The sequence below is a fragment of the Artibeus jamaicensis genome, unplaced genomic scaffold (genome assembly GCF_021234435.1).
Source record: "Artibeus jamaicensis isolate MK-2021 breed Jamaican fruit bat unplaced genomic scaffold, CSHL_Jam_final scaffold_916, whole genome shotgun sequence".
Classification (NCBI taxonomy): domain Eukaryota; kingdom Metazoa; phylum Chordata; class Mammalia; order Chiroptera; family Phyllostomidae; genus Artibeus; species Artibeus jamaicensis.
Genome location: NW_026522059.1, coordinates 20573833 through 20600365, shown reverse-complemented (window position 1 = coordinate 20600365; position 26533 = coordinate 20573833). Strand labels below are relative to the sequence as shown.

General features: G+C 36.7%; 1 protein-coding gene across 1 annotated transcript in view; it reads right to left on the bottom strand.

Moving 5' to 3' along the window:
- Window positions 1-26533, bottom strand: part of NUDCD1 (NudC domain containing 1) — a 52698-nt gene that overhangs the window by 4879 nt on the left and 21286 nt on the right. Inside the window, exons 4-8 of the mRNA XM_037166895.2 lie at window positions 25799-25979; window positions 21910-22092; window positions 18099-18303; window positions 13538-13682; window positions 10998-11123 (exon numbers count right to left, since the gene is read on the bottom strand). Of these exons, the coding sequence (XP_037022790.2) occupies window positions 10998-11123; window positions 13538-13682; window positions 18099-18303; window positions 21910-22092; window positions 25799-25979 (840 nt within the window). The remainder of the gene's footprint in view (window positions 1-10997; window positions 11124-13537; window positions 13683-18098; window positions 18304-21909; window positions 22093-25798; window positions 25980-26533) is intronic.

Genomic DNA, 26533 nt, shown 5'->3' with positions numbered 1-26533 from the left:
ATGAATGATGGATGAACCCTAAGTTGTCCACATCTCAATCCCCTGGAACCTATGAATATGTTACGTAACATGGCAAAGGGGACTCTGCAGATGTGACAAAGTTAATGATCTTGAACTGGGGAGATAATCCTGAGTTATCTGGGTGGGCTCAATATATTAATAAGGGTTCCTGTAAGAGGGAAATGGCAGTGAGGGGTAGTCACAGACACAGAAGGGGACAGGACAGCAAAAGCAGAGGGACAGGAGAGACAGGTTAGGGGGTGCTATGCTGTTGGCTTAGAAACTGGAAGCTGAGACCACCAGCTAGGGAATGCAGGCAACCTCTAGAAGTTGGAAAGGGAAAGAAAATGGACTCTCCCCTTAGACCAGCCTCCAGAATAAATGCCCCAAATACCCATTCTAGTGATCTCTGACCTCTAGAACTTAAGGATTTCTGACTTCTGGAACCTAAGAGAATAAATTTGCATTTTTGATACTGCACAATTTGTTACAGCAGCAGCAGGAAACAAGTGCACCCCATACCTCCCAAGACTATCTCGAGAACCAGAAGCCTGTCGTCTTGTCTCCATATTCTAGATAAATACTTCTGAATGAATCTTTTATGTAGGAAACTATTATTTAGAAAGACTTCCAGCAAAGCTAATCTATCTTCAGAGTTAGGAATGTTTCATTCTAGCTTACAGTTAGAAGAATTGGCCGAGGATTTTGTAAAGCAACAAGTCTTACAATTAAGTATTACAGAAATACCCACTAGAAGGTGGTTAGGGTCAGCAGCGTCCACGCTTAACTGCGTACATAGTTCTCAGTGCCTCCTAGTTCCCACTTCAGAAAATCTTACTTTTTTCAATAGTACTTCCTCATGATTTGCCAACGCTTGAAGAGAAATGTCCAAACTGACTAGAACGCTATTTCTGAAAGCTTCTTAAAACTGACCCCGAAATACCGCCCCAATATTGGCTCCTATTACTCTCCTCAAAACCTAGCACTTAGCAAAAGTGCACCCCAATTTACCAAACTGCACCCCTGCTCTCCCACTTCTTTATCTGCCGAGCCTTTTCTGCTCGCTTCACGCCCTCTGCCCATTACGTGCTCTATGCCACACTCAAAAGGCATTTTCTCGTCCAAGCGGTTTTCTCTGTTAATAAAAAGAAACCTGTGCACCACAATGTTCATAGCAGCACAATTTACAATAGCCAAGAGCTGGAAGCAACCTAGGTGCCCGTCAGTAAATGAATGGATCAAAAAATTGTGGCACATATACACAATGGAATTCTATGCAGCAGAGAGAAAGAAGGAGCTACTACCTTTTGCAACAACATGGATGGAACTGGAAAGCATTATGCTGAGTGAAATAGGCCAAGTGTTGAAAGACAAATACCATATGATCTCACCTTTAACAGGAAGTTAAACAACAAAACAAACAAGCAAGCAAAATAAAAACGAAGACACTGAAATAGAGAACAAGGGGACAGTGACCAGAGGGGAGAGGGGAGGGAATTTAAGGGGGAAAATGGGGAGGGATATGGAGGAACAAGTATGAAAGACACAGGGATGAGGACTGGGGGGGGAGGAAATGGGATGGAGGTGGGGAGCACGGGGCTGGGGGGCTGGGATGGGAGAAATAGACAAACAACTGTACTTGAAAAATAACTAAATAAAAAAAAGAAATAATGTATCATAACAGTTTATTTATACCTCTGCCATAGAATTTATCTCCCTATTCCCTTTGTAGGTCTTTTGAGAGTGAGGACTGTGACTATGGGTAGAATACTTGGCCCTGACTTTATTCTCCTATTTGTACAGTGATGATAATAGTACTTATTTCACAACTGTTTTGCTGAGTAAATGATGTATTTCAAGTACCTTAACAGTGCTTGGCACTTAGAAATACCTAAATAAATGCAAATGTCCATTATTACCATTCTAGACGTCTTCTATATATTCTACCTTGAATATTACTGGAATTCCAAATCAAACAAATGAGATAAGCAACGTTAATGAGAAAAACATACCAATTTTGATGTGATCTTCATACAGCTCATAAGGCACTTATATAATTTTACGCCCAGGAGATGATAATAGCTATAAAAACCACAACACACCCTTATCTGTCCTAATTCCAGAATATTTAATTTACACTCAAATTTCTAAACTCTTGCACTATTTCAAAAATAAGAAGTACAAAATTCATTATCTTGCTTGTCATTTTATTCCCCAATAAATTGTATTGTATGTGTAGTTTCAACTGTATGCCCATCACTTTCAATTTTATACTTTCCTATAGTACATTTCAGTACAGAGTTCGGGGATCTGCTCCTCTAAAAGTGAACAAGTTATTCTTCAAATAAGATTTGGATGCTTTCAATATACTGAAAGCCAAAGTTCTGGAAGTTAAAAAAAATTATAATAAACTAGTCTGATGGTAATAACTTACTGTAAGACAAAACATTCCCTTTAAATGAGATAAACAATTTGAACTTCTTTTTTCTTTATGTAGTAAGAGACTGTGTGACTGATGTCCATCTTACTTATTAAGTCCTAGCCTTCCTATTCTTCACTTTAAAACCAGGTACCATACAACTAAATACAAAAGGGTATTGTAGATTCTTCGTGCCACTGCACGAAGGCTGCTAATGCTTAGGTTGATCAGGAGCCATGACAGGAAAATAAGCTCATAATTCCAATCAAAGGTTGCAGGCTAAGAGTAGATAAGTGACTTCCGTGAAACTAGTATTTATAATACCCAAAATATGTTTGGTTTCATTTTCCTAATGGTAGTACTAGAATCTCTTGTAATATTTTATGTTTTTATACTAATTTATACTAACATCTGTATGTTATACCTACTACATAATATATTTATACACTATACTAATTTATGCTTTTTACTACTTTTTCTTGTCTCACACACTAGCTAGGATTTCCAGCATGATGCTGAGGAATAATGAGGGCAAATACCTTCTTAGGGAAAGCAACTGGTTTTTTACCATGAACTGTGTTGTTAACTCTAGGTTTTTTGAGGAGGGTAACAGTGACCTTCAATTCCTAGTTTGCTGAGCATTTTCATCATAAATGGAGGCTAAATTTTGTCGAATTATTTTTCTATATCTACTAGGGTGGTCAAATATCTTTCTTCTTTGTTTATCACCTGAATGACACTGATTAACATTTGAATGTTGAATCAATCTTGAATTTCCAGGATAAACTCCACTTGGTCATGAGTTATTATTCTTTTTACTCACTGGATTAGATTTACTAATAATTTACTGAGAATTTTTGTGTCTATATTCCAGAGGGATAGATACTGGTTTCTTTTCCTTTTCCCCCCATTTACTTATCTTGTCATGGCTTTGCCATCAGGGTAATGCTGGCTTCATAAAATAAGTGGGAGGTGCTCTTTTCTCTTTTATTTTGGGGAACAGTCCAGATGGGTCGCACACACCAGTGAAGCAAACTAGATCTGGAGATTTCTTTGTGAGAAGGTTAATAAATTTAAACTCTTAACAGATATGGGACTAGTACAGTTACCTATTTCTTCTAGAGTGGACTACCACTGAATAAAATATTCTCTAGAGGAAAATTTGAGACATGACTTTCATGTAGTCAATTGACTGTCTTCCTTTTCTTTGTTGAACACTTAGCAGTTAAAGACTCCTGTATATTAAATCAAAGTGAAGACATTCAAATAACCTGTAATCAGTGCTACTACCAAATTAAATTGAAAAATAGTACTAAGAAAAAGGTTTTATCTATTCAGAAACAATGTATTTGTTAGGAGGCCATACTGAAAATCAATGACATGAAACTTTAATTCCAAATTCATATCCTGTGCATAGGACTGCTAAAATGTACTGTTTTTAATATGTGTGAAACACTCTGTAGGTAGAAACACCTGTTTCCCCTTTACGTTCACAGTACCACTGACTGAAAACATTCCTGACACCGGATGCGTGGGCTGTCCACACACCAAGCTTCTTTGACACCAGCTGGATGTCCTAAGATTCAATTCAGTTCAGAAAGAATCTACCTGGAGAAAGCATCAGGTTCCACAGGTTAGGGGCTCAGTCCCACAAGACCCCCTTTCCCCACCCACTTCAGATACCAGTCGCATGCTTTAGCTGTCAACTGTACGCCTGACTCATTGGCTATAAATCAGGGTTCTAATGGTTCCCTCGTTGGGTTTGACAACTTGCTAAAATGTCTCACAGAATTCAGGGAAACAATTAACTTACATTTACCAGTTTATTATAAGAGGATACGATAAAGATGAACATCCGACTGGAAAGGATGCGCAGTGGGAACGAGAGAGGAAGGCGCTCCAAGCTTCTATTCCCTCACCAAGCACACCACCCTGGGACCTCTGTGTGTACAGCAACACAGAAGCTCTATGAACCCTGTATTTTGGGGATTTTCATGGCAGTTTCATCACATAGGAAAGTTTAATCTTTAACTCAGTCAGTCCCCTCCCCTTCCTGGAGGATGAGAGATAGAGCTGAAAGTTCCGAGCTCGTAGTCGTGACCTGGTCTTTCTGGGGACCATGCCCGTCTGAAGTTACCTTGGAGCCCACCAAGAGTTGCTCCGTTAGAACAAAAGACACTCCTATCACCTAGGAACAAATTCTAGGGCACTGAGGAGCTCTGTGTCAGGAACCAGACCAAAGACCAAATATTAAAACAAAAGATGCTCCTAATGCCTTTTCCAGGAAATTACAAGGCATTTAGGAGTTCTGTGCCACAAACTAGAGACAGAGACCAATATATACATATTTTGTATAATTTCATAACCACCTTATTTAATCTTCACTTCCTGAGAATAAGGAATATGGTCCTATTTTATAAAAGTGAAGACTAACATTCAAGAGGTTGAGAGACTTAAGATGCTAATAAGTGGTACCTAGGATTTAAGTTCAATGTGCTTCCAAACCCATGTTTTATTTTTTTTTGAAGATTTTACTTACTTATTTTTAGAGGGAAGGGTGGGTGAGAGAGAGAGAGAGAGAGAGAGAGAGAGAGAGAAACATCAGTGTGTGAGAAAAACATTGATCGGCTGCCTCCCGCACTTAATCACTGTAACTGCATGCTCTCTGAAAGCCTGTTTTATAGCAGTTACTAAGCAATCACCAGAGTATGTCCCTGCCTGGGCACTATTTCAGATATGGTAATCCACATGCTATAAAATATGTGTGTATTCAGCTTGGTCAGTTCAGCTGTACTGATAAGTCGTACATATGTGGCGTGTCTAAAATTGATGTGTATAAACAAGAGCAAAGAAGTTTTATAAAATCTTGAGTTGCAATTTTGTTTGAACAGCCATCCATAAAATAAACTAAATAAATCAAAGACATTTAAACACTGACTAGAGATTGAGCATAGGAAGATGCTGGGCCGGATCTGAGCTAAGTGATGTAAAATGCAATTGGGGGGAATGCATTTACATTTTTACCTTACTAAAAACTGGGAGAAAATAACTACTAGTACTTAGAAATACAAGGAAAAAACACAGAAAGGCAGAACCCTTCAGGTAGAGAGAATACAAATGCAAAGGCCCCGAAGAAGCAGCATGTTCAATGTGGGGAAAAGCAAGAGCATCCAAAGAGTAGGCCAGGTTGAAAAGGAAAGACAATCAGTACTGGATTTTAAACCACAGGTCTCAGCACTGGTAGCAAAATCAGTTTAGTAGATCAGAAGAGAATTTTCTACCTTATTTCATTAAAAATAGTATGGAGCCCTGGCTGCTGTAGCTCAGTGGACTGAACTCAGACCTGCGAACCAAACAACTGCTGTTTGATTCCCAGTCAGGGCACATGCCTGGGTTGCAGGCCAGTTCCCAGCAGGGGACACATGAGAGGCAACCATACATTAATATTTCTCTCTCTCTCCTTCCCTTCCCCTCTAAAGATAAAAAAAAATAGTATGGAATGGAGTACTAAGGTATGTCCTATACAATAAGGAGAGTACTGCTATGTGAAATATTTGCTTGAAATTTGTGTTTGTTGTGTTTCAATTTAAAGTATACACAGTAAGTCACAGAAAGTTTGAAGGGGGTGTGAAGACCATGGTAAGGATTCCAGATATTACTCTAAACATGGCAGATAGAAAACCATTACAGAAAGAAAAAGAAGAGAGAGATGACAAAACCTACTAAAGCATTAGGGTTACTTGAGTAACTGAAAGGGGAGGTCGAGAACTGTATAGAGAAACCTGGTGTCACCCGTAACTAAACTTCACACCACAACGGTAGGGAAAAAAGTAGCAAAAACTACCAAGTTCCTCTTAATGTGATGCATCGGAAAGAAAATATTTATGTAGTATTCCCAGCAAAAATGCAACAAGTGACCTTGCTCTTGAGGAAATTCTGGAGACAGTCTATAAAGGTATAAAGTCAAGTCATTGCCACGAAGGCTAGGTAACCGGATGTTCCAAATAAAGGACATTTACGAGGCATCACAACTAAATGCAATATGTGACATGGGGCTGAGTCCCAAACCAGGGGAAAAAATTGTTACAAAGTACTTTATTTGAGCAACTGGTAAAATTTAAACATAGACTCCATATTAGGTAAACTATTATATCAAAGTTAAATTTCCTGAATTGTATTGTGGCTATATTTTTTTAAAATTGGGGGTAAAGAGACATGGCATGTGCAACTCATCCCTAAATGTTTCAGCAAAAAGGAGACAGAAAAACAGAAAATAATAAATGTGGCAAAATTCAACATTTGCTAAAATCTACATAAAGGTTATTATTATAGACTGAACTACATCCCCTCAAAATTCATGTTAAAGTCCTAACCCCCAGCACCTCAGAATGTGATTGTCTCTGGAGAGAGGCGCTAAAAAGAGGTCATAAGGGTGGGTCCAAATTCAACAGGACTGATGTCCTTATAAGAGGCGGTCAGGACACAGTCACATGCAGAGAAAGACCATGGAAGACAAGGGCACAACAAGCCATCTACAGTCAGAGAGAAGCTGCAGAAAATTCTAACCACGCTAACACCTAACACCTTGGTCGCAGACTTCTGGCCTCCATCACTGAGAAAACAAATTTATGTTAAGCCGCCCAGTTAATAGTTCTTAAGGCAGTCTGAGCAGAGAAATTATTATATAGCTTAATTTCTAATATGGTCAAATTGATAGATAAATCCAAATAAACAAAAAGATTATATATCCCAAGGAACTTAAGAATGCAAAGGGTCCTGAGACCAAAAGGCTTGAGAACCACTGGCTTAAATGCTTTCTAAAAATATTTTCTTCCTCTATTATCTTCTGATCCTATATATAATATCTTTTCGGGAAAAAAATTACTGTATCAAGTATATGCCTTCTCTACTAGCTTTCAAAATGACAGTAGACTAAACAATTATTTCTGGTCTATAAATCCTCTATGCAGGTATAAAATTGCAAATATTCTTTTCAGCTGCTTCAATCTCATATTTTAAGCAGTATATGATGAATATCATGTGATTTGAGAAACTCACTGTAATTTAAACTTTTAAATATCCTATCACCTTTCGGCTGCTCAAGTCTGTATTTAATTTGATCACCTGCAGACCAGTGTTGTCCAATAGAAATAAAATGCAGAGAACATACATAAACTTTTGTCCAGTAGCCAAATTAAAAAGTAAAAAACAGAATAAATTAAATTTTAGAATAAATTCTAACTAAACATGTTCAAAATATTATCATCTCAACCTGCACATTCATATAAAAGTTATTATTAACATATATTATTCTTTTTTCATGCCACTTCAAACTCTGGTTGTCTAGTTTACATTTACAGGCCATCTCAATTCAGACAAGTCACATTTCAAGTGTTCAGTAGCTACTATGTTGGCAGTGGTTAATATTTATCAAATATAAAACATATCTAGTAAAGCTCTAGATAGAAGCAAAAGTAATTCATCTTCAAATGCATTTAAATTCTGATATGAGCTTTACACCCAGCGACTCTATCTTTCTACTTTTCTTCTTCAGTTCTGATATTTAATATTTCTATTTTATTGTGCTGCTGCCTCTACTCATTTAAAATTTCACTGTCCAAATGCCAAACTCTAACCCCAATTTACATTTCTTTCAGGGAATTTTACATTTTGAAAATTCTGGCATTTACAGTATAGAGTTCTGACCTTTCTGATACTGTATTTCTTCCCTAAAACTGTAAGGACATATACTGATTGACCTTTCCACACCCAGGTAATTTTAAATTATCCAAAGCAAGGACAAATGAAATTAAGCAAAGAGAACCTGAAGCAAACACCCCAGAAAGAAGTACAAATGGTTAATAAAGCACCACACGATTCCACCAGGGGACACGGCAATCAATCTCCGTAACATCACCGCCTCCTTCATTCCTTTCCTCCAATGGCCAGCCCACTCATACTCTCTTGAGTACATCAAGGAACGATTTGACCAGGGAGATCTTGACTTTCATACAATGTGCAGATAAACCAAATCTGCCTTTAGAAAAAAAGATGGACTTACTACTTATTATTGGAGCTGTTCAACTGATAGCTAGCTATTCCAATTAAACTCAAACAGCAATATTTATGCAATTTTACTTCACTGAATCTTTACCTATATTTATAAAAAATGAAGAATATAAAAATGAAAGTGCTTCTAATTGTGAAAAACAACTGTGGTCTCAAATATGACACACCTGAAACAAACACCAGAATCTTTAGAAGGTTCCAGGTGAAAATGGCAATACAGGAAGACCCTGAACTCACTTCCCGAACACACCAAATCTACAGCTACATATGGATCAATTTCCTCTTCACAACAACAACAAAAACCCCCAAAATTAGCTGAGTAACTCCTACGCATCAGGGGAACTGGAAAAAATCCACCCACTCTTGGCGCAATAACCCTTAATTGGATAGGAACTCAAAACCTTGAGTGTCTCCCCCGAGTAGCAATGAATGTGAACCCCACAAATCAGGTACCATAACTTTTAAGACTTGCATCTGAAAACAAGGTCCTATAACATCTACCTTTGAAAGCTGCAGGGCACTTGCATCCCCCAAACCTACAAGGCTATAATGAACTGAGAAACGGTTCTTAAAGGGTTCCCATACATGGACTCACGCCTCAAAGCTCCACAAAGAGGCAGCTGACTGCCAAGCACCCAGACTTCGTGAAAAGCTTATCTGTTTATCTTCAAACACTGGTGTGAAGTGCAGCCATCTAGCTTTTTTCTTTTTTTATTGAATTTTTTTATTGTATATTTTGTCCATTACCATGTAGTCCCCTTATCCCTCCCGCCCCTGCAATCACCACACTGTTGTCCGTGTCCATGAGTCCTTTTCCTTTTTGCTCATTAGTTAATACACATGTAAAACACTTGCCAGACAAGAAAAGCTGAAACAGTTCATCATCACCTAACCAGTTTTATAAGAAATGTTAAATTAAGTATAAATCTCACCAATACAGGTAAATATATAGTAACTTTCAGAATAATCTAGGTGGGTTAATCACTTATAAAACTAGTATAAAAATAAAAAGTAGTAAAAATAATCATAACTGCAATAATTTAAGGGGTACATGAGACAAAAAGATGTAAATTGTGATGTCAAAACCAAATGTGAGTGGTGGGAAAGAGAGAAGTGCAGATACAGAAATTGTTTAAGAGTAAAGTTTTAATTCTGGGACAGCTTTAATGACACACTGCCTAGTGGCTGGTCTTCTGCCATTCCATCTCAGTTGTTTAAATGTGTATATAATCTGAAAGTGCTCATTTTTATAAGTTTTTTGAGTCCTGAAATAACCAGCCATGAGTTAAAGAAAGTATCAAAAAAAGACTAGGAAAGGTTGGTGAGTGAGAGGAATAGGTAGCTCTCTTAAATCAAGTTCCCAGGACACTTTGGGTTTTGGTTCTATACATTTTTGCTAGACTATACTTTCACCTCAACCTCTGCAACACAGAGAAACACATGAGGCCAAACTTGGCAGAAATTTTAAAGCATTTTCTTGACCTATATCAAAGACCGAGAGGTCTAAAAACAAAATAACAAAAGACCAAATTGTTCTCTTTTCTATTGCTTTTGCTTGGACTGTGACTCCTACAGAAAAACACTTCTGGTTTTAGTAATAAGACTAAATTAATTTCTACACGCAAAGCTCTAAATTGGCCACTGATTTACTATGAAGACCCTTCTCACATAAACAACTCTGTGAAACATGCCTGTAGTTATACTGTGTTAAGTAATGATTAATGATTCGCCTAAGCAAATATATCTAAAAAGTTCTGAATTAAAGAAAAACCCTTCATCTACAAACCTGAGGCCCACACTCGGACACGGGAATCACACCGAGCCAGTGCAGACAGAATTCTTTAGGACCTAGATGCGCAACTCTCAGAGGTTTTGAACAGAATGCAATTCTGAGAGGAAAAAATTAACCGATTTCTATATTTATGGCATACCAGGGAGGGAAGAAAACCCAAATGGATTAAGGAGTCAAATGAAAATTCCAAAACAGAGAAAAAAAAGCAGGAAACAGTTAAATTAGTTGATACAGAAGAGTTTACTAGGTTTGTAACAGGTTACACAAATCAATGAGAAATACTAAAACAAATAGAAAAATTCTCCACAAAGAAGAAATAGTCAGAAGTAATGTATGAAACAGTCAACGGTAAAACAAAAACAAGACAGCAATTAGTAAAGATTAAAGAAAAAAGCTGAAGAGGAAAGTAAAACTGCAATAGGTAATAACTGCAAATACTACTAATGAGAACATAAAGTGTCTTGACTTAGTCTATGACTTCTTAGCTTGACTTCTGTCTTCTGTAACTTTATTAGACAAGTGCCCCTGATGGCAGAACAGGCTCCTTGTAAAATGGGGATTTAAATTGGGGGTGATGTTATGAAAAGTTGCCCCTTTAGAACCAATAATCAAAGACATTTTTGCAAAATACACATATTTGTTCAATCAATTATTATTTCATCTAAGTAACCTCTATTTCTTCAAAAACTTCCAGGAAAATCCTCATCAAGAACTTACCACGTGAGTGGTTTTCAATGTGCTGCCATCAAATCTGCACAGACTGGAACTCTCTTCAAAGAAAACGTCACATTCTTCTAATTCTTGAGCATTACAAGGAGGTTTTCCTTTATCTGGATTTGGATTCTTCAACCAGAAAATAAGCATATAAGCAAACAATAAGAGAATGTATTTCTTCATACTTAAAAATGTTAATACCACAGCAATAATTAAAAACTGATTTCCAAGCTGAACTGAAAAAGACAGGTGGGAAGCAGCAGATAAGGGACTAAAAGGCTGAGTTTCTATATGAACCAAGTGCTGGGGAGACAAAATTGAGAATATCACGCCCACCCAGGAGGAGAAGCCCTGGGTAAACAACCCAGACTTTCAGGCGAGATTCATGAAAGTTCTGCCTTAGGAGTAAGAATAAAGAAGGAATAAATATCAACTATGTAATAAACTGAAATCCGGCATCAAGTCAAATCAATCCCCCCCAATGGGGTTAAAGAAGACAGACTGACAATTTGGGGGACGCAGTTACAGTAGTGTTTAGAAGGAAGTGTATAGAGCATTAAATCCTTTCATGACAGAAAATATAAGAAACAATTGTCTCAGCTTTTACTTAAACAAAAGGTGGGGAGCGCAAATAGATCCAGAGTAAAAGCAAAATGGAGAAAAAAATGTAACAACAGAAAGAAGTAACACTGAAAACTGAAAAAAATTCTACAAAAATAGATGCCCCAAATAATCCCGTATCTATTAAAGAAATTAAATTCATGGCTTTAAAAAAAGAATACCTCTACTCTAGATAGTTTCACTGGAAATTTTATCAAACATTTAAAGAAGAGATAATGCCAACTCTACACAATTTCTTCCAGAAATAAAACAAGAAAAAAAAAAAAACCTCACAACTCATTTTATGAAGTCAGAATTATCCAGATACCAACACTGGATTAAAAAAAAAAAAAACAGTAAAAAGACAAACCAAAACAAAAAACTATTGACAATATTTCTCATAAACATAGATGCAAAACTCCTCAATAACATATTAGCAAACCAAAACCAGTAATACGTTAAAAAGGATAATATAATATAACTAAGTGGGGTATATCTTGCAAATAAAAAGAACGCATTTGACAAAATTCTACAGCTTTTCCTGATAAAAATTATCAATATATTAAGAATACAGGAAATTTGTTCAATGTGATGAAAAGAATCATCATATTTAATGGTGAAATATTTAATTCTTTTTTTCCAAATGAGAGTAAGGTGAAGATGTCTTATTTTCACTCTTCACCATTTCTATGTTACTATGGAGTAGAGGTTCTAACCAATTCAGTAAGGCAGGAAAAAGTATAAAGCTTTGAAAAACACAAAACTGACTTTAGTTGCAGATGACAAGACTCTACGTTCTTTTTTTTCGCCCAAAATGTAATGAACACACTGGGATTCAGGCGTCGATTACTTACTCATATATGAGCATACTCGTCTGAAATCATCAAGTGTGAAGAGGCAGCAGTAATTGTCTACAACCTCAAAACTGGCCCGTGACTATCACTATTATATCCACAGAGCCCTACTGCAATAAATACTTGCTGAATGAACGAACACAGGGCAATGGAGTCTGCATGGCTTATTGCAACAGGTCTATGAAATCAGTTTTATAGTCTAATTTATGAGTTCCACTGATTCCTGAAAGGTTTAATTACTGCTGGCAAACATGGAACTTGGTGTCTCCATTTTGGCTATGTTTTCTTTGGACAGAGATACCTACTTTAAATACTCCAATCTTTCTGCCTTAGGATGTACCTAACTATATAGTACAAATATCTCTTCGCCTAGTAACGTCGTAGCTGTCACAGGTTGCAGTGGGAGGCATTATCAGGTGTTTGTGGTGATACTGGTGTAAACACACCTATCTTGCTGCCAGATGCATAAAAATGCAGCATATACAATTACGTAGGCTTGATAATCAATGACTATGTTATTGGTTTATGAGTTTACTGTACTTTTAATTATTTTAGATTGTCCTGTTTCTGCTTATAAAGAGTTTGCCATGTAAAACAGTACGCCACATTAGGCTGGCAGCAGCCTCACACATCTCGTTCCTACCACGTCTCTTCATCGTACCACTTTCTCTTGTGCTTGACTTAATCTGCATGGACATGCACAGTAACATACTGCGGAGACCTGCAGCCTAGGAGCAACAGGCCATACCACCCAGGTTTGTGCGAGTGCACCCTACGATGTTTGCACAATGACACAATCGTCCAATGAGGCACTTCTCAGAACGTATCTCTGCCATTCAGCATGCACGTTTGTGTACGTGGGTAGAGATACACGCACACATGCACATCTACCCTACACAACATGCCCCCCATACATGTATTCAAATAGTGTCAGGATGGATACTGGAATTTTAAGCCATACTGAAACACGAGTCAGCAGTACTTAATCTGTGTTTTTTATCTTAGAAAAGCAAAATAATATTTTAAAACATAGCATAATCCTCATATTTCTGATCCTTAGAAAGTCAAACTACTATTGTAACTGCTTACCAGTTCTTCAGAGGTCAAATGCATCAAACGCTCAGCTATCGCAGCACATTGGGCTGAGTCTCTTATATATTCCCCTTGCTTGTCACCCACTACGAGCTCCAGCCAAGTCAGTCCTTCATTCTTCTTAATGAAGGAAATCTCCAAGCTAGAAGTTCGAATGAGAAAAGTAACGTAATATTAAGCAACTATGTAAATTATACAACCAATAGCAAACCAAAGAATCTTCCACAGAAGTTACCTTTCAGGTGTCCACAAGTTGTTTTACCAAATATTGTGTTCGTTTTAGTTGTGTATATGATGGGAAATCTATAATCCAAGAGTAAATAATGTAGATTTAATAAACAAACAAGAAAGTACCACTGGGAACAGTATGTCAGATGGCCTGATGAGTGATTTGAAGGAGTAGGACAACCCAGAAAGTAGCGTTGTTGTGCGAGTGTGTGGCATTTGTCACCAAACCTAAGTAACAGAAACACAAGCAGCGCACACCTGAGGTCATTTCGTGGGGGAAAGGTGGGAGTGGGCGCACACAGTTAACTGGAAAGGGCCTGTAGCTGAAGGGACCTCTGTCAGAGTGGAGCCAGTTAACTTTATTTTCACAAACCCGTAGCCATATATATAATAATAATTATTAACCAAAGGTCAGGCAGGTTAAAGCAATACAAATGTTAATTTTTTTAATACAGATTTTAAAGAAATGAAAAGAAATGAAGGCATTAGAAATAACTTTGGTAATATTGGAAAAAAAGCTAATGTAGTCTCTATTTAAAAATCTAAGTCTGTACATTTAAGCCATTAAACATAAATTCCAAATGCGATATAAAGGGCCTACGAAGGAATCCAGAGATCCTAAGGCCTGACGCAGGCGCACAGGGAAAGAGAGCCGAGTCCGGACAGACGCGCACAGAGGACACGCCCGTGTGCCTCCTGCACAGGAAGGAAAACCCGAGCGCGCTACTCGGGAAGCGGCCCCGCTCTAACACAGAGAAAAGCAGGGATGGCAGCCGTTGCGCAACAAAGCAGCCTTTTCCACGTGCCACTCCGGTGCCTGCGTGCCATACTGACCCACGCCCGGAACACAATCGCTAACCAACCACTGCAAGAACACAATAACGACTATTATCATAATTATCCAACAGAACATGCAACCTTATCAACTATTCTTTTTCAAGGCTCTTATTATCACTACCCCATGAATTAATTACAGCACTTTAAAATTTTCTGAAACTACTTATTTTAAGAGACTATACAAATTATCTTATGTAATATGAGTTTCTACCATCAGCTTTAAAAATTACCACCACAAACAATAATGCCCAGGTTTAGTTATATTTTGTAAAGAGAAAGCTAATTTCGATAATGATGATGAATAATAATGATAATAATAAAATAATAACAGCAGCTTATATTGACCTAGTGGTTACCATATTCCAGGTGCTGTCTTACGCACTTCACCTGTTTTAACTCCTTTATTGCTCACCACAGCCAAATAAAGTACGTACTATTAACATCGTTATGCAAGTGAGAAAAGAAACACTGAGAGGTTAAGAACTTGCCAAGGTCACAATCTAGTCAAGCAGCCTGGGTCCAAGTCCACGCTCTTCACTACTACACTCTTCTGCCAGCAAAAATGTACGTAAAGAACTCCTAATGAACTTTATCCAGTGACCAGAATGAATAAGTACTGTACTTAGTTGGTTGCTACCTGAGGAAGTTAGAAAGAGTTCACACAATCTGTTTTAAAAAATTCTGATCCATCATTAAATTTGCACAACTGCCCTTCCACATTTTAATACTATTACCAAATCCTGCCATCCAGGCCAAAAGGAACATAAAACCCCACACATAATAAACTGCAGACTAGTTATTCTTCCGAGAGAAGGAACATTATCTGAAAATGAGATACGAATAATTTACTCCAGTACAGAAAATCATGTATTTTTAAACCAATGATCCCACCTACACATCTTTGTAATGACTTTTTGTAACATAATAATCAAGCACATCAAATTTAATGGAAAAACCACTGGTCTATGTCGTGTATAAAATGCTGGAACTGTCTGCATGTGTCCAGCTATCCTCACAGACCCCTGGTGAAGTTACTGCTAAATGACTGACATGTCACAGAATGTTCTAGCTCATTTGGCATGTGGCAGTGCTACCCTCGAATTTCTCTCTCGCACACCAAGTGTGTTTAAATAGAACATGGGGAAGTACAAAAGATTTTTTAATGAATCTTTCAGATAACTGAGTTTTTGAAATAGTATATTAAAAAGTGTAACCAAATCATCAAATTTCTCCATTAAAAAAATGAATTCAGGATATCTGCTTTTAAGGCTGAAAAAAATTAAACTATATATTTTTCCCACTCAAAGGATTTAGACTCACACCAAAAACTCACACAGGTCATATATTAGTTGTTAAGAATTATATATTACAGTGTAACTATCTAACTTACACCCACTTCTGACCAACTTTGACCATTTTTTAAATTAAGTTCCCAAACTACTTATTAATCCATCACTGAATTCAGTCATTACTGGAATGTGATATATAATGAAAAAGAATTAATTTTATGAATCCAAATGACTGGGGCATGAAGGACCTGGGAAAACAGATCTGCAGAGAGGCATGAGAGTGGGGCAGAAGATTATAGTTTTATAAGACCCTGGGCCTTTGTTTACCTTTTTTTTAACACACTCCTTTTACTGACATATGATGTAGTCTAAAATCACAGGTTTTAATTGAGTTTTACAAATGCATACATCTGCATAACCCATAGAAGATACTGAGCCATCCAGAAAGCCCCCCTGTCGGTCCTTTTCCAGGCAATCCTCTGACATCTCAGAGGTGACCACTGCTCTGATTAAAATCACCGCAGATTCGCTCTGCCAGTTCTAGAACTCTGCATATGTGGAATCAAACATGTGCACTCCTTTGTCTCTGGCTTCTTTCACTCTACATGTTTCTGACATTCATTCATGTTGTTGTGTTTATCAGTAGTTCATTCCTTTTTAATTACAAGGTAGCATTCAGTGATATGAATAGACTACCACATGTGCTTACTCATTCATTCATTTTTTCACAATCACTGAGCTGTTTCCATTTTTTTGCTTTTATAAATAAAGTTGGTATAAATATAATTCTACACATCTGAGGAGGGGAGGAGGAGTTTTACTTTTTAATGTGCATTTCATTTGTCTTGGGTAAATATCTAGGAGTAGGACATCTGTGCAACAAACTACATATTTAACTTGGTAAGAAACTGCTAAACCATTTGTCAAAGTCATTGTATCATTTCCACTCCAACCAGCAAAGAACAAGTTGATAGTGCTCCATGTCCTTGCCAATGTTTGACAGTGTCAACCTCTTTAGTTTTTGGCATGTAATGGTGCCTCATCCGGCTTTAATATGTATTTCCCTAATGACTAATAATGATTATTTTTCATTGTGCTTACTAGGCATTTACATATCTTCTATTGTGACATGTCTCTGTAATTCCCTGGACCATTTTAAAACCTGGGTTGTCTTTTACTGTGCATTTGTAGTAGGGCTTCTTTATATATTAAGAACACAGGCCCTACACGTTTGGTATAAGTACTGGGAATACCATTTCCCAGTCCACGGTTTGCCTTTGTTCTCCTAATGGTGTCTTTACAAGAAAAGAAACTCTGTTTTCATGTACAGAAAAGCTCTGTTTTGATGAAGTTGAATTTATCATTTATTTTGTGTGTGTGTATCCTGAACACACAATTCACAAAAAAATTGTTATGGCTAATTTACATAAGAAAATATTTATTGTCCACAATTTTTAAAGTATGAACCATTCTACTGGTAGATATTTACACATATGCCCCCTGCATCCTGCACATGTGAAATGACATTGATAGACAGATGAGACAGACATAGTTATCACTGTAGCTAAAGAATGGAAACAATGTAAATGTCCAGCAACAGAGGGCCGATTATTTAAATGATTCTATGCAGTTGACAGAGTAGAATTCTATGAAGCCATGAAAGAGGATAAAAAAAAATTCTGCATCCTTTATAGAAAGCTCTCCAAGATTTATTGTTAAAGTCAACAAAAGCAAGCTATAAAACAGTGTGTAGTATGTGTTGAAAACTTTTTGTTAAAAAAAGAAAATACTGGAAGGGCTGGGTTGGGGGAGACTTATCACTGTATACCCTTTTATGTATCTTAAATTTTAAAGAATGGTGAGCTAATCAACAAACAAAAAGTTGTAGAAAAAATTATCTCTATTAAAAAGTTTTAAAAGTGCAAACTAAAATAACCATTTTCACCTATTAATGATTATTATTGTATCCAGAGCTGGTAATAAAAAGCACTACAATGTAATGCAAGCGACAACTATAATCAGTATCTTTAATGTTAACTACAATTGTGTTCTTTGACATAATAATTCCAACTTTAATCCACCTTAAAAATAATTAGCAATACACACAGACCAATTACAGTGTTCGCCTCTGAGCTAACTACCGTGGAAAGACTACAAGTAAAATGATAAAATTTTTTACATACAAATAAAACTATAAAAAATACCTATTATTCTCTTTAATTATCCATGTACTGCTTTCATGATCGATCGATGAAAAAAGACTCCCTTCCAGAAGCTTCTGGCCCTTCAGCACAATGGTGACATGATCAGGTAGAAACTGCACTTGAACGTCCTCCTTAGCACTGCCTTCCGGAAGCCGCACTGTGGCTGTCAAATCATCTTCAGTCTGCTGCCAGTAATACAGAGGCTCTAATAGGAAAGGGAAAATGCATTATGTAATAGAGTCAGAGAACAGACATGTGAAATTAGAAGATATGAAAGAATACCTATCTAAAGGAATCTTGGCATATTTTCTAGTGATCTTCTCACAAAAAGTAATTATAACAAACACACACACACAGATCTCTTTCGGGAATTTTCACTCCAAGAGTTATAGCACTTGCACCTGGCATATTCCTCTTCTAGGCTTACCTAAGTATTCATAAAATACTAATGAGAGCAATCCTTTACCCCCATTCCTTCTCTCCCTGCCCCCGAGTGCCTCTGTTTCTCTCCTTCTCGCTCTTCCCTGTACACGCACACACAGTGGCTTCCCAGCTCCAAAGAGAGTTCCGACAAAACCAGTTCGGAAACTTTCACCGCCACCTTGCTTTACCTGTGTTAGAAGCAAGGCAACTGTGATACAGGAGACCGCTATTATTTGATGGGACATACATCCATGCAAAAATGAAAGATTTATTTTCCTTATCAAAGTACTGGCTATTCTACCCCACGACTTTGTTGCACGAACCCAACTTCTTAGGAAATTCAAAGGCTGTCAGCATACTTTGTCTAAGTTCCCAGTAAAGAATCCTCTTCCCACCTCCTCCTGCCTCCTCGGCCCACCTCCTAAACAGCCAGCAACTGAAGAATCACCTTCAGACCCATTAGACTATAACCATGGAACTAAGAAAGGAGGGCAGAAATGTAAAGTGAACACATATTTGCCCAGTGGCATCTATAAGCATTAATCTGTCCACCCGTGCACCAGGAAGAAACAGTACATAGTGGTAGGAACCAGCACTCCAGAGCTGACTAGTTCTGGGTCAAAACCCATTTATCAATTTTGGTATGCGGTTTTATCCCTGAGCCTCATTTTCCTAATCTGCATGACAAGGTGACGGAGCATTAAATACCTCTAGGACAGTTGCCATTACGTAAGTTAACATATATTTTTCTTGTGTTTTTGTGCTGTTTTATATAAAAAATGTTGGTACTAGATATGCTTAGAGACATAGCGTAAGTGTGGTGTATCTTTTAAAGGGTTGTTTTTATGTTAAAAATTTTAACAAACATGATATCAAAGAAATAAACATAAAATATACATGAATTTTCAGGATAAAATTGTTACTTTGGGGTAATTTTTAATCTGCATCATATTTCTTTAAGTAGCCTCTTAGATCTTCTCTCTTCTGCCTTTAGAACTTTTAATATGAACTCACTGAAAAAAATATATAGCTTGAAAGGTTAATAACTATAAGTTCCTTAAGGCAAGTAATTTTTTCATTCATATTTCTGTCTACTGCAAAAGTTAACACGGCAACGTTTACATAATAATACTTAATGGGTAACGCCTGCCAGATATGAGATGGGAGGAATCTGCAAAATCCCATGAGCTTTTAGTATAAATTTAAAAACATGGACGTAGACTAAAGGGAAAGTCTGAATTCTTAAATTCTCTCTCCATTAAATGTATACAAACACCTAAATACTTCCCTCAATTGTTGGTTGCTCTGACTGCCTTTGTATGTTTTTAGAGATCATGTTTTAGAGCTTTTGAAGAAAAGACTTTTATTTATGTAACTGTAACAATAGTAAACAGGCAACAGACAATGTCTTCTTGAGGTTTACAGAAATGAGACCAGTATATATATTAGAAAACTGTTTAAAAGAAAAGCTGCAATTAACAAGCCACTCATAAGTTTTTTAAATTACATTTTTCTTTTATCATTGTGAAAATTCTGTGCTAACATAAACACAGAATAAATTTCCCACTAGAAATTGGGTACAAGAAATTAAGTTTGGACTGTTTATTAGAAGGAAAACAGAAAAATGGAAGGGATTTGGGGTTTACATTAAAAAGGAAGAAGAGAAATCATAAACTCAGGAAGAATTCAAAATACAATGTGAACTGTCATGAAGAAAAACAACACCTGACCTGACAGGGATTTAAACACCTGTCCCACCTACCTGCACTCTGCCTTGGAACTACATGGGCCTAGCTTCTAGGCAAGATGTTCCAAGGATTAAGGCATTATTTTCTTCCTTCTCAACTGCTCATCTAGGAGTTAAGTTCTAAATGCCATGTGATCTAGAAATATGAATAGCTGCTCTGGCTAAGTTCTAGGAGAGTTTAACATTACAATTAAGACAGAATCGAAGAATTTATTCCAAAAGGGCTCTTACAAGTAATGTAACAAAAAACAGCACATTGAGAAAACCAAGTTGTTAAGAGGCTAAATAAATGGCCACCAAGCACAGCTGTTGTGTTCTGAGGTGGTATTTCTAAGCCTGGGGAAAATATTTTTTCAAATAGTTTTCAAAAATTCATTTTTAGAAACATAAATATATAAAAATAGAGAAACTAATTTTTATTTAAATAAGTAACAAAAAAAGGCAGATTCAAAGACTAACATGTGCAATTGTTCAATATTGTGAAATCTCTGTTAAAGAATGTGCAATTCTTGCCCTGGCTGGAGTGGCTCAGTCGGTTGGAGCATCACCCCGTAACCAAGGGGTTGCCAGTTCAATTTCCGGTCAGGGCCCACACCTAGGCTCCAGTCTGAACACTGGTCGGGTTTGATGCCTGGTCCAGGCACATACAGGAAGCAACCAGTCAATGCTTCTCTTGTGCCAATGTTTCTCTCTCTCCCTTCCCCTCTCTCTAAAGGCAATGAAAAAAAAAAATCCTTGGATGAGGGTAAAAAACACATATATACATTTACAGATATATACACACTATTCTCTGGCTATAAACTTCAGAAATATGAACAGTAATAATTAAAGACAGACTATCTATATTGATATATATACACAGCTCTTGACTTTTTAAAAAGAATATGCATTCTTTGCATATAAATGTGAATTTCTTCTGAAAGACCTCATTACTCTTTTTGTTCTGAAATCACTACAAGTCTTCACTCAGTCACTCAGTCTACACAGAAAACAAGCAGTGATTATGCCCTCAAGGAACGTTCTTTGGAAAGATAGAAACATGTGCATTAGCATACACTTCAAATGAACAGAGTTGAGCTTATTTTAAAGGTTAACACCTATAACACCAATATTCCAGCTTCTCAAATGCCGACAGCAAACTGTCATTATCTACCCTTTTGCCAAGTACCATATTTTTTGGACTATAAGATGCACCCCCTTCCCCCAATTTGAGATGAAAGGGAGTGTGTCTTATAGTCCGGATGTACCTTACCTGGCTCACAGTGGGAGGGGGGACGACAGCCTATGTTATTTATGTTATTAAATATTTTACCACATTTTTTGCTTAAATTTTTTTCCTATTTTCCTCCTCTAAAACCTAGGTGCATCTTATGGTCTGGTGCATCTTACAGTCTGAAAAATTCAGTATTTCTTAAACACCTAATCAGATAAGCTGGTGTGTGTGTGTGTATGTGGGTAAACATTTTGGTAATTATAAAATTATTAAATTAAACTAGTTTCCACTATTAGGTGGTATATTTTCAAAGTTTATTCTGGGAAATATATTTTAAAAATAATACTTAAGGATTTATCTTGACCTGGTAAAATCCATAACATAATTAGGCAGACAAACCAGAGTTACGTAGGTATGCATATAAATACCTTTGGTTTTATCTGACATGTCTTCGTCCTTATTCTCTTCCACGTCGTGCCCAACTGGAATGGATGTGAAGGATTTGTAGGAAACAATCATCAGACCATTCCCATCAGGCTCAATAGCAGCATAATTTGGCACTGACTTTCCACGGAGAATATCACGCTTAATGATTTCATATTTTTTATCATCTGGAAGAATATTATTTTTGAACATAAATTATAAAAACACATTACTGAAATATTCTGAGAATATCTGTATATTAATTCCAATTAAAATGAAATATCTTTAATGTACTATTAAAAGGAATATTGTTGAATATCTTTACAGATTAAAAGCATAAAAAAACCCAACCACCTAATATCCTGTAAATAAACCCCTATTTTAAAATACTGTACCCAATAAAAATTGTTCTAGATTGTGTCATCCAATGTGGTAACCAGTGGTCACAGGTTGCTATTTAATTAAAACTAAGTAAAACTAGAAATTCACTTCCTTAATTACCCCAGCCACATTTCAAGGGCTCAACAGCCGCCAAGGCTGACTGCTATCGTGCTGAATGGCACACATGTAAAACACGCTCATCTTGCAGATACTTCTACAGGATGGCAGTCTCTGTGTCACAGAGGTGACTGACTTCACCTGACTTAGCAGCCTTTGAAGGATCTATCTTTTCCTTGACTACAGTCTGTCTACTTTCGCAGCAAGTATATGACAGGTATCTTCTGAAAAGAGCCACCAATAGAGGAAAAGGGGAAAAATGAGGTACAGACTATTTTTCTGCCCATTCTAGCTACTGATAAGGGGTTTTATTAAAATGAAATATGCTTAAGACAGAAATGATTTTTATATACACCCAGATATAGATCTATATGCCTACTATAATCAAACATAATTAACTGTACTTAGAATGTTTAAGATACAGCTCTGGCCAGCTAGCTCAATTGATCAGAGTAACATCCAGACAGGCCAAGGTTGCAGGTTCAATCTCCTGTCAGGGCTCATACAAGAAGCAACCAATGAATGCATGCATAAGTGGAACAACAAATCAGTGTGTCTGTCTGTCTGTCTCTCCCCATTCCCCTCATCCCTCTTCCCCTTCCTTTCTCTCTCTAAAATCAATATTAAAAAATTAAGATATAAATAACTGTATCCTAAAAGTATCTAGTAAATTAACTGAATTTATTCTCTTATGAAAATACATTCTTTCCTGCTTTAAAAAGTACTCATATTTCAGCTGAGTCCATACCTTTACTTATATTGTTACTCTATTATACTGGGTTCTAGCTGTAAGCTTCACCTTGAGCAGTCAAAAATCATAATTCAGTGCCATCTCAGTTATACATAATAGAATCTATTCTAAAAAGATCAATTGTTTTTTCTAAATCTTCCCCTACATTCACATATTTATTTCATACATATTTAAGAACAGACTTTTCATTTCATAAATGAACTAAAAACTATTCTTCCTACACAGGTATATGCAGGGCAAAGAGTCTTACCTGCCTCTAAAGACTTGAACTCAGACACTGTATCTTATAGGGTGACTTTTCCCAACACATTTGGGGCAGAGAATAATAGGTCAGCTTCACGTGAGCTCCATGGTTAAATAAGTTGGGACAGTCTGGATTAAAATTAAATTTTCTTTTTTACTCAAAATTTTTAGAAACTTTAATATACTTAATGTGTAATGGGGATATTGTATGCCCCCATTTTAAAACTGGACCACAAATACAATTTATAAAATGTTCTACTCAACAGTTTAGAAGAACACTGCTCTGTAATCTTCATGTAACAATAAAATGAAAATAGAACAATTGTATTAGTGACAGGAGGAAAAAGGGAATAAAGCATTAAAAAAAAATAGAGAAAGTGGACCACAGAAAGCATGTTTCTGCAGCAATCACAACTAAAATGGGTTTGGGGGAGAAACAAGAAAGGTGAGCCTGCACCTGTCTGTCCGGCTGAGGCGGGGAGGCAGGTGCAGGGAACAGAGGTGGCAGGGGTGGGCTGGAGGGCCCCTGTTCCGAGGCACTCTGATGAGAGTTCCTGCGGACTGAGCCAATGCGGTCACAGAACCAAGTGTCTTGGAGAAAAGAAGGGACAGGCAGGACGACTTCACCTATAAGATACTCGGAATTTACTTTAAAAAGATAAACCTTTTATTATCTAAAGCAGGGATCTGCACACTACACACTATGTGTTTAAAAATAAATTTAAAATTCTTAAATGGTTAAAAAAATCAAAACAATACTTAAATACATGTAAAGATTACATAAAGTCCAAATGTCAGTGTCCATAAATAAAGAATCAGCGGAGTGCAGCTGCCCTCATTCACGTACTGTCTGGCTGCTGCGGCACCCTGTGACGTAGGTCATATGGTTCCCATGCAGCCTTTTACAGAACAAGTTCTCCGACCCTAATCCAAAGTTTTAAAATACGGGTTCCTCGAGATAAAACTATAATACTGGCTAGAAAAACAAGCAAATTGTATCAAATATTTCAAAGAAAAAATCTAGGAAATGTATTCAGCTTATTTATAAACTATCCTGATTATATTCACATACATGTGTGTATACACACATACACATGTACCTATGTGTATATATGCATATATATTCATATATTCATATAGTTCATTCTAAAATAAAGAAGATCTCTTAGAAAAAAATGCTAATAGCCTTTATCAGATTGTGATCTAGCACCTATGGCGAAGAAATCCTTTTCCATAGAGATCAGTGATAATTTTCCTTTTAAAGACAAGAAATTGTATTTTTCTAAAATCTTTTTATAAAGATTTTATTTATTTATTTGTTCATTCATTTATAGAGGGGGAGGGAAGGAGCAAGACAGGGAAAGAAACATCAGTGTGTCATTGCCTCTCACAGGCCCAGACTGGGGACGTGGCCCGCATGTGCCCTGACTGGGAACTGGATGAGCGACCCTCTGCTTGACAGGCCAGCACTCAGTCCACTAGGTCACAGCAGCCAGGGAGAGACCAGTGAAAATTTAAGGCTGATAAGTTGAGTGAGTAGGTTAATAAAAACTACTGAGGAAAATAACTAGTCATGGAAACAGGACCCCTTGGTGCTCAGCCACAGTACAAAACCACCTGATGAGTCAGGAGGAGCTGCGTACCGGCAACCAGCAAGGCCATGAAACTAAAGAAACCCTAATTAATTTTTTAAAGTCCAACTCAGAAGTCTGACCAACAGTTTCAAACAGACTGAACGTCAGGACTTCCCTACATATGGAAGTACTTTGGATAAGAAAAACTAAGAATTTTCCTGAGGGTAAAAACAAATGGCAAACTTCAATCAGATTGAAGATACATCACAGTTGTGATTTAATGAAATAAAGGCATTCATTTCCATCTAGGCAATTATATTTCATTTATATTTTAATTACACTGTGAACTATAATTAAATTACAATTAGCTTTATATTAAGGGTGGGACAAATGTCAGTTTATAGTTCTGAGTGTGTGAAACAGTTTATTCTGGTGTAACTTATTAATTGTTGTATTCTTTTCCACACAAACAACTGTAAATTGACTTTTGCCCCACCCTATACATATGAACTCTTGTGTATACATATGTGTACAAATACATATATATATTCTTGTATATATTAAAAATTTTAGTTCTTTTAAAATTATGTAATATCTCCCTTTATACAAAATGGTATAACTGACTGGGGAAGCACATTATTAATTTTTTTATAATCCAAACCTCAGGAGAAATCATCTATAGATGTTCATCCCACTGGATGGCAGGTACTAGAATCACAGCCCAACACCCAAGAAAAAGCAAACACCATTTATAGGAACAGCTTTGTGCTTCAAACCTATTAAGTTATAGTAACCACTACAGAGGGATTCAGAGTATGTTATGCTTACCTTTATTTTTCTTACTGATAGTGACCCACTCCAAGGAAACAACGAAACCACTTCCTTTCATATCTAATTCTTCTTTCTCTACTCGAAGAAGTAGGGTAGCTATTGAATGTTCTTCAGCTTTCAGCAATGAGATACTATGAATTATAATGAAAGGATTCCCTAGCTCTTCATTAAACATAATCTAGGGGGGAAAAGAGGACACACACAAAAATGTATGTATTGCATGAATGCACAAAGCAGAGGGAATACACAGAATTTTGACAATCCAACAATTACTCTGGATACTATTTAACACAAGGACTACACATTTTTTAAAAAGCCTTTAAAGACGGCACATTTAAATACAATTCCTTGAAGAACTTTTTTGTTTAACAGAGAAAACGGATTCAGTACTCTTGGTTTAAAAACAAAGAAAACAACAGATATTCACACAGCATCTAAAGGAGAAAGAGAACTAAAAGCGATCTCCTAGAAATGAATTATGAAGTGAAAACAGTGCTCTCTGCAAAAGGAAAGGAGGTGAGCAGGTTACTACTGCTCATTCCGCCATCTCTTCCCATCTCATGTCTGACCTATCTCTGCTTTCTTCCTCTTAGTTCTGGATACAATGCATGTATGAATATGTTATTTTTCCTATTACTTTTATTTTTATCCTTTTTTAATTTTTGGTTTGTCTTTTTGTGTTTTCTAAAAGTTTACAGAGTAAGAGTCAAAGGCATTAGAAAATAAATCCAG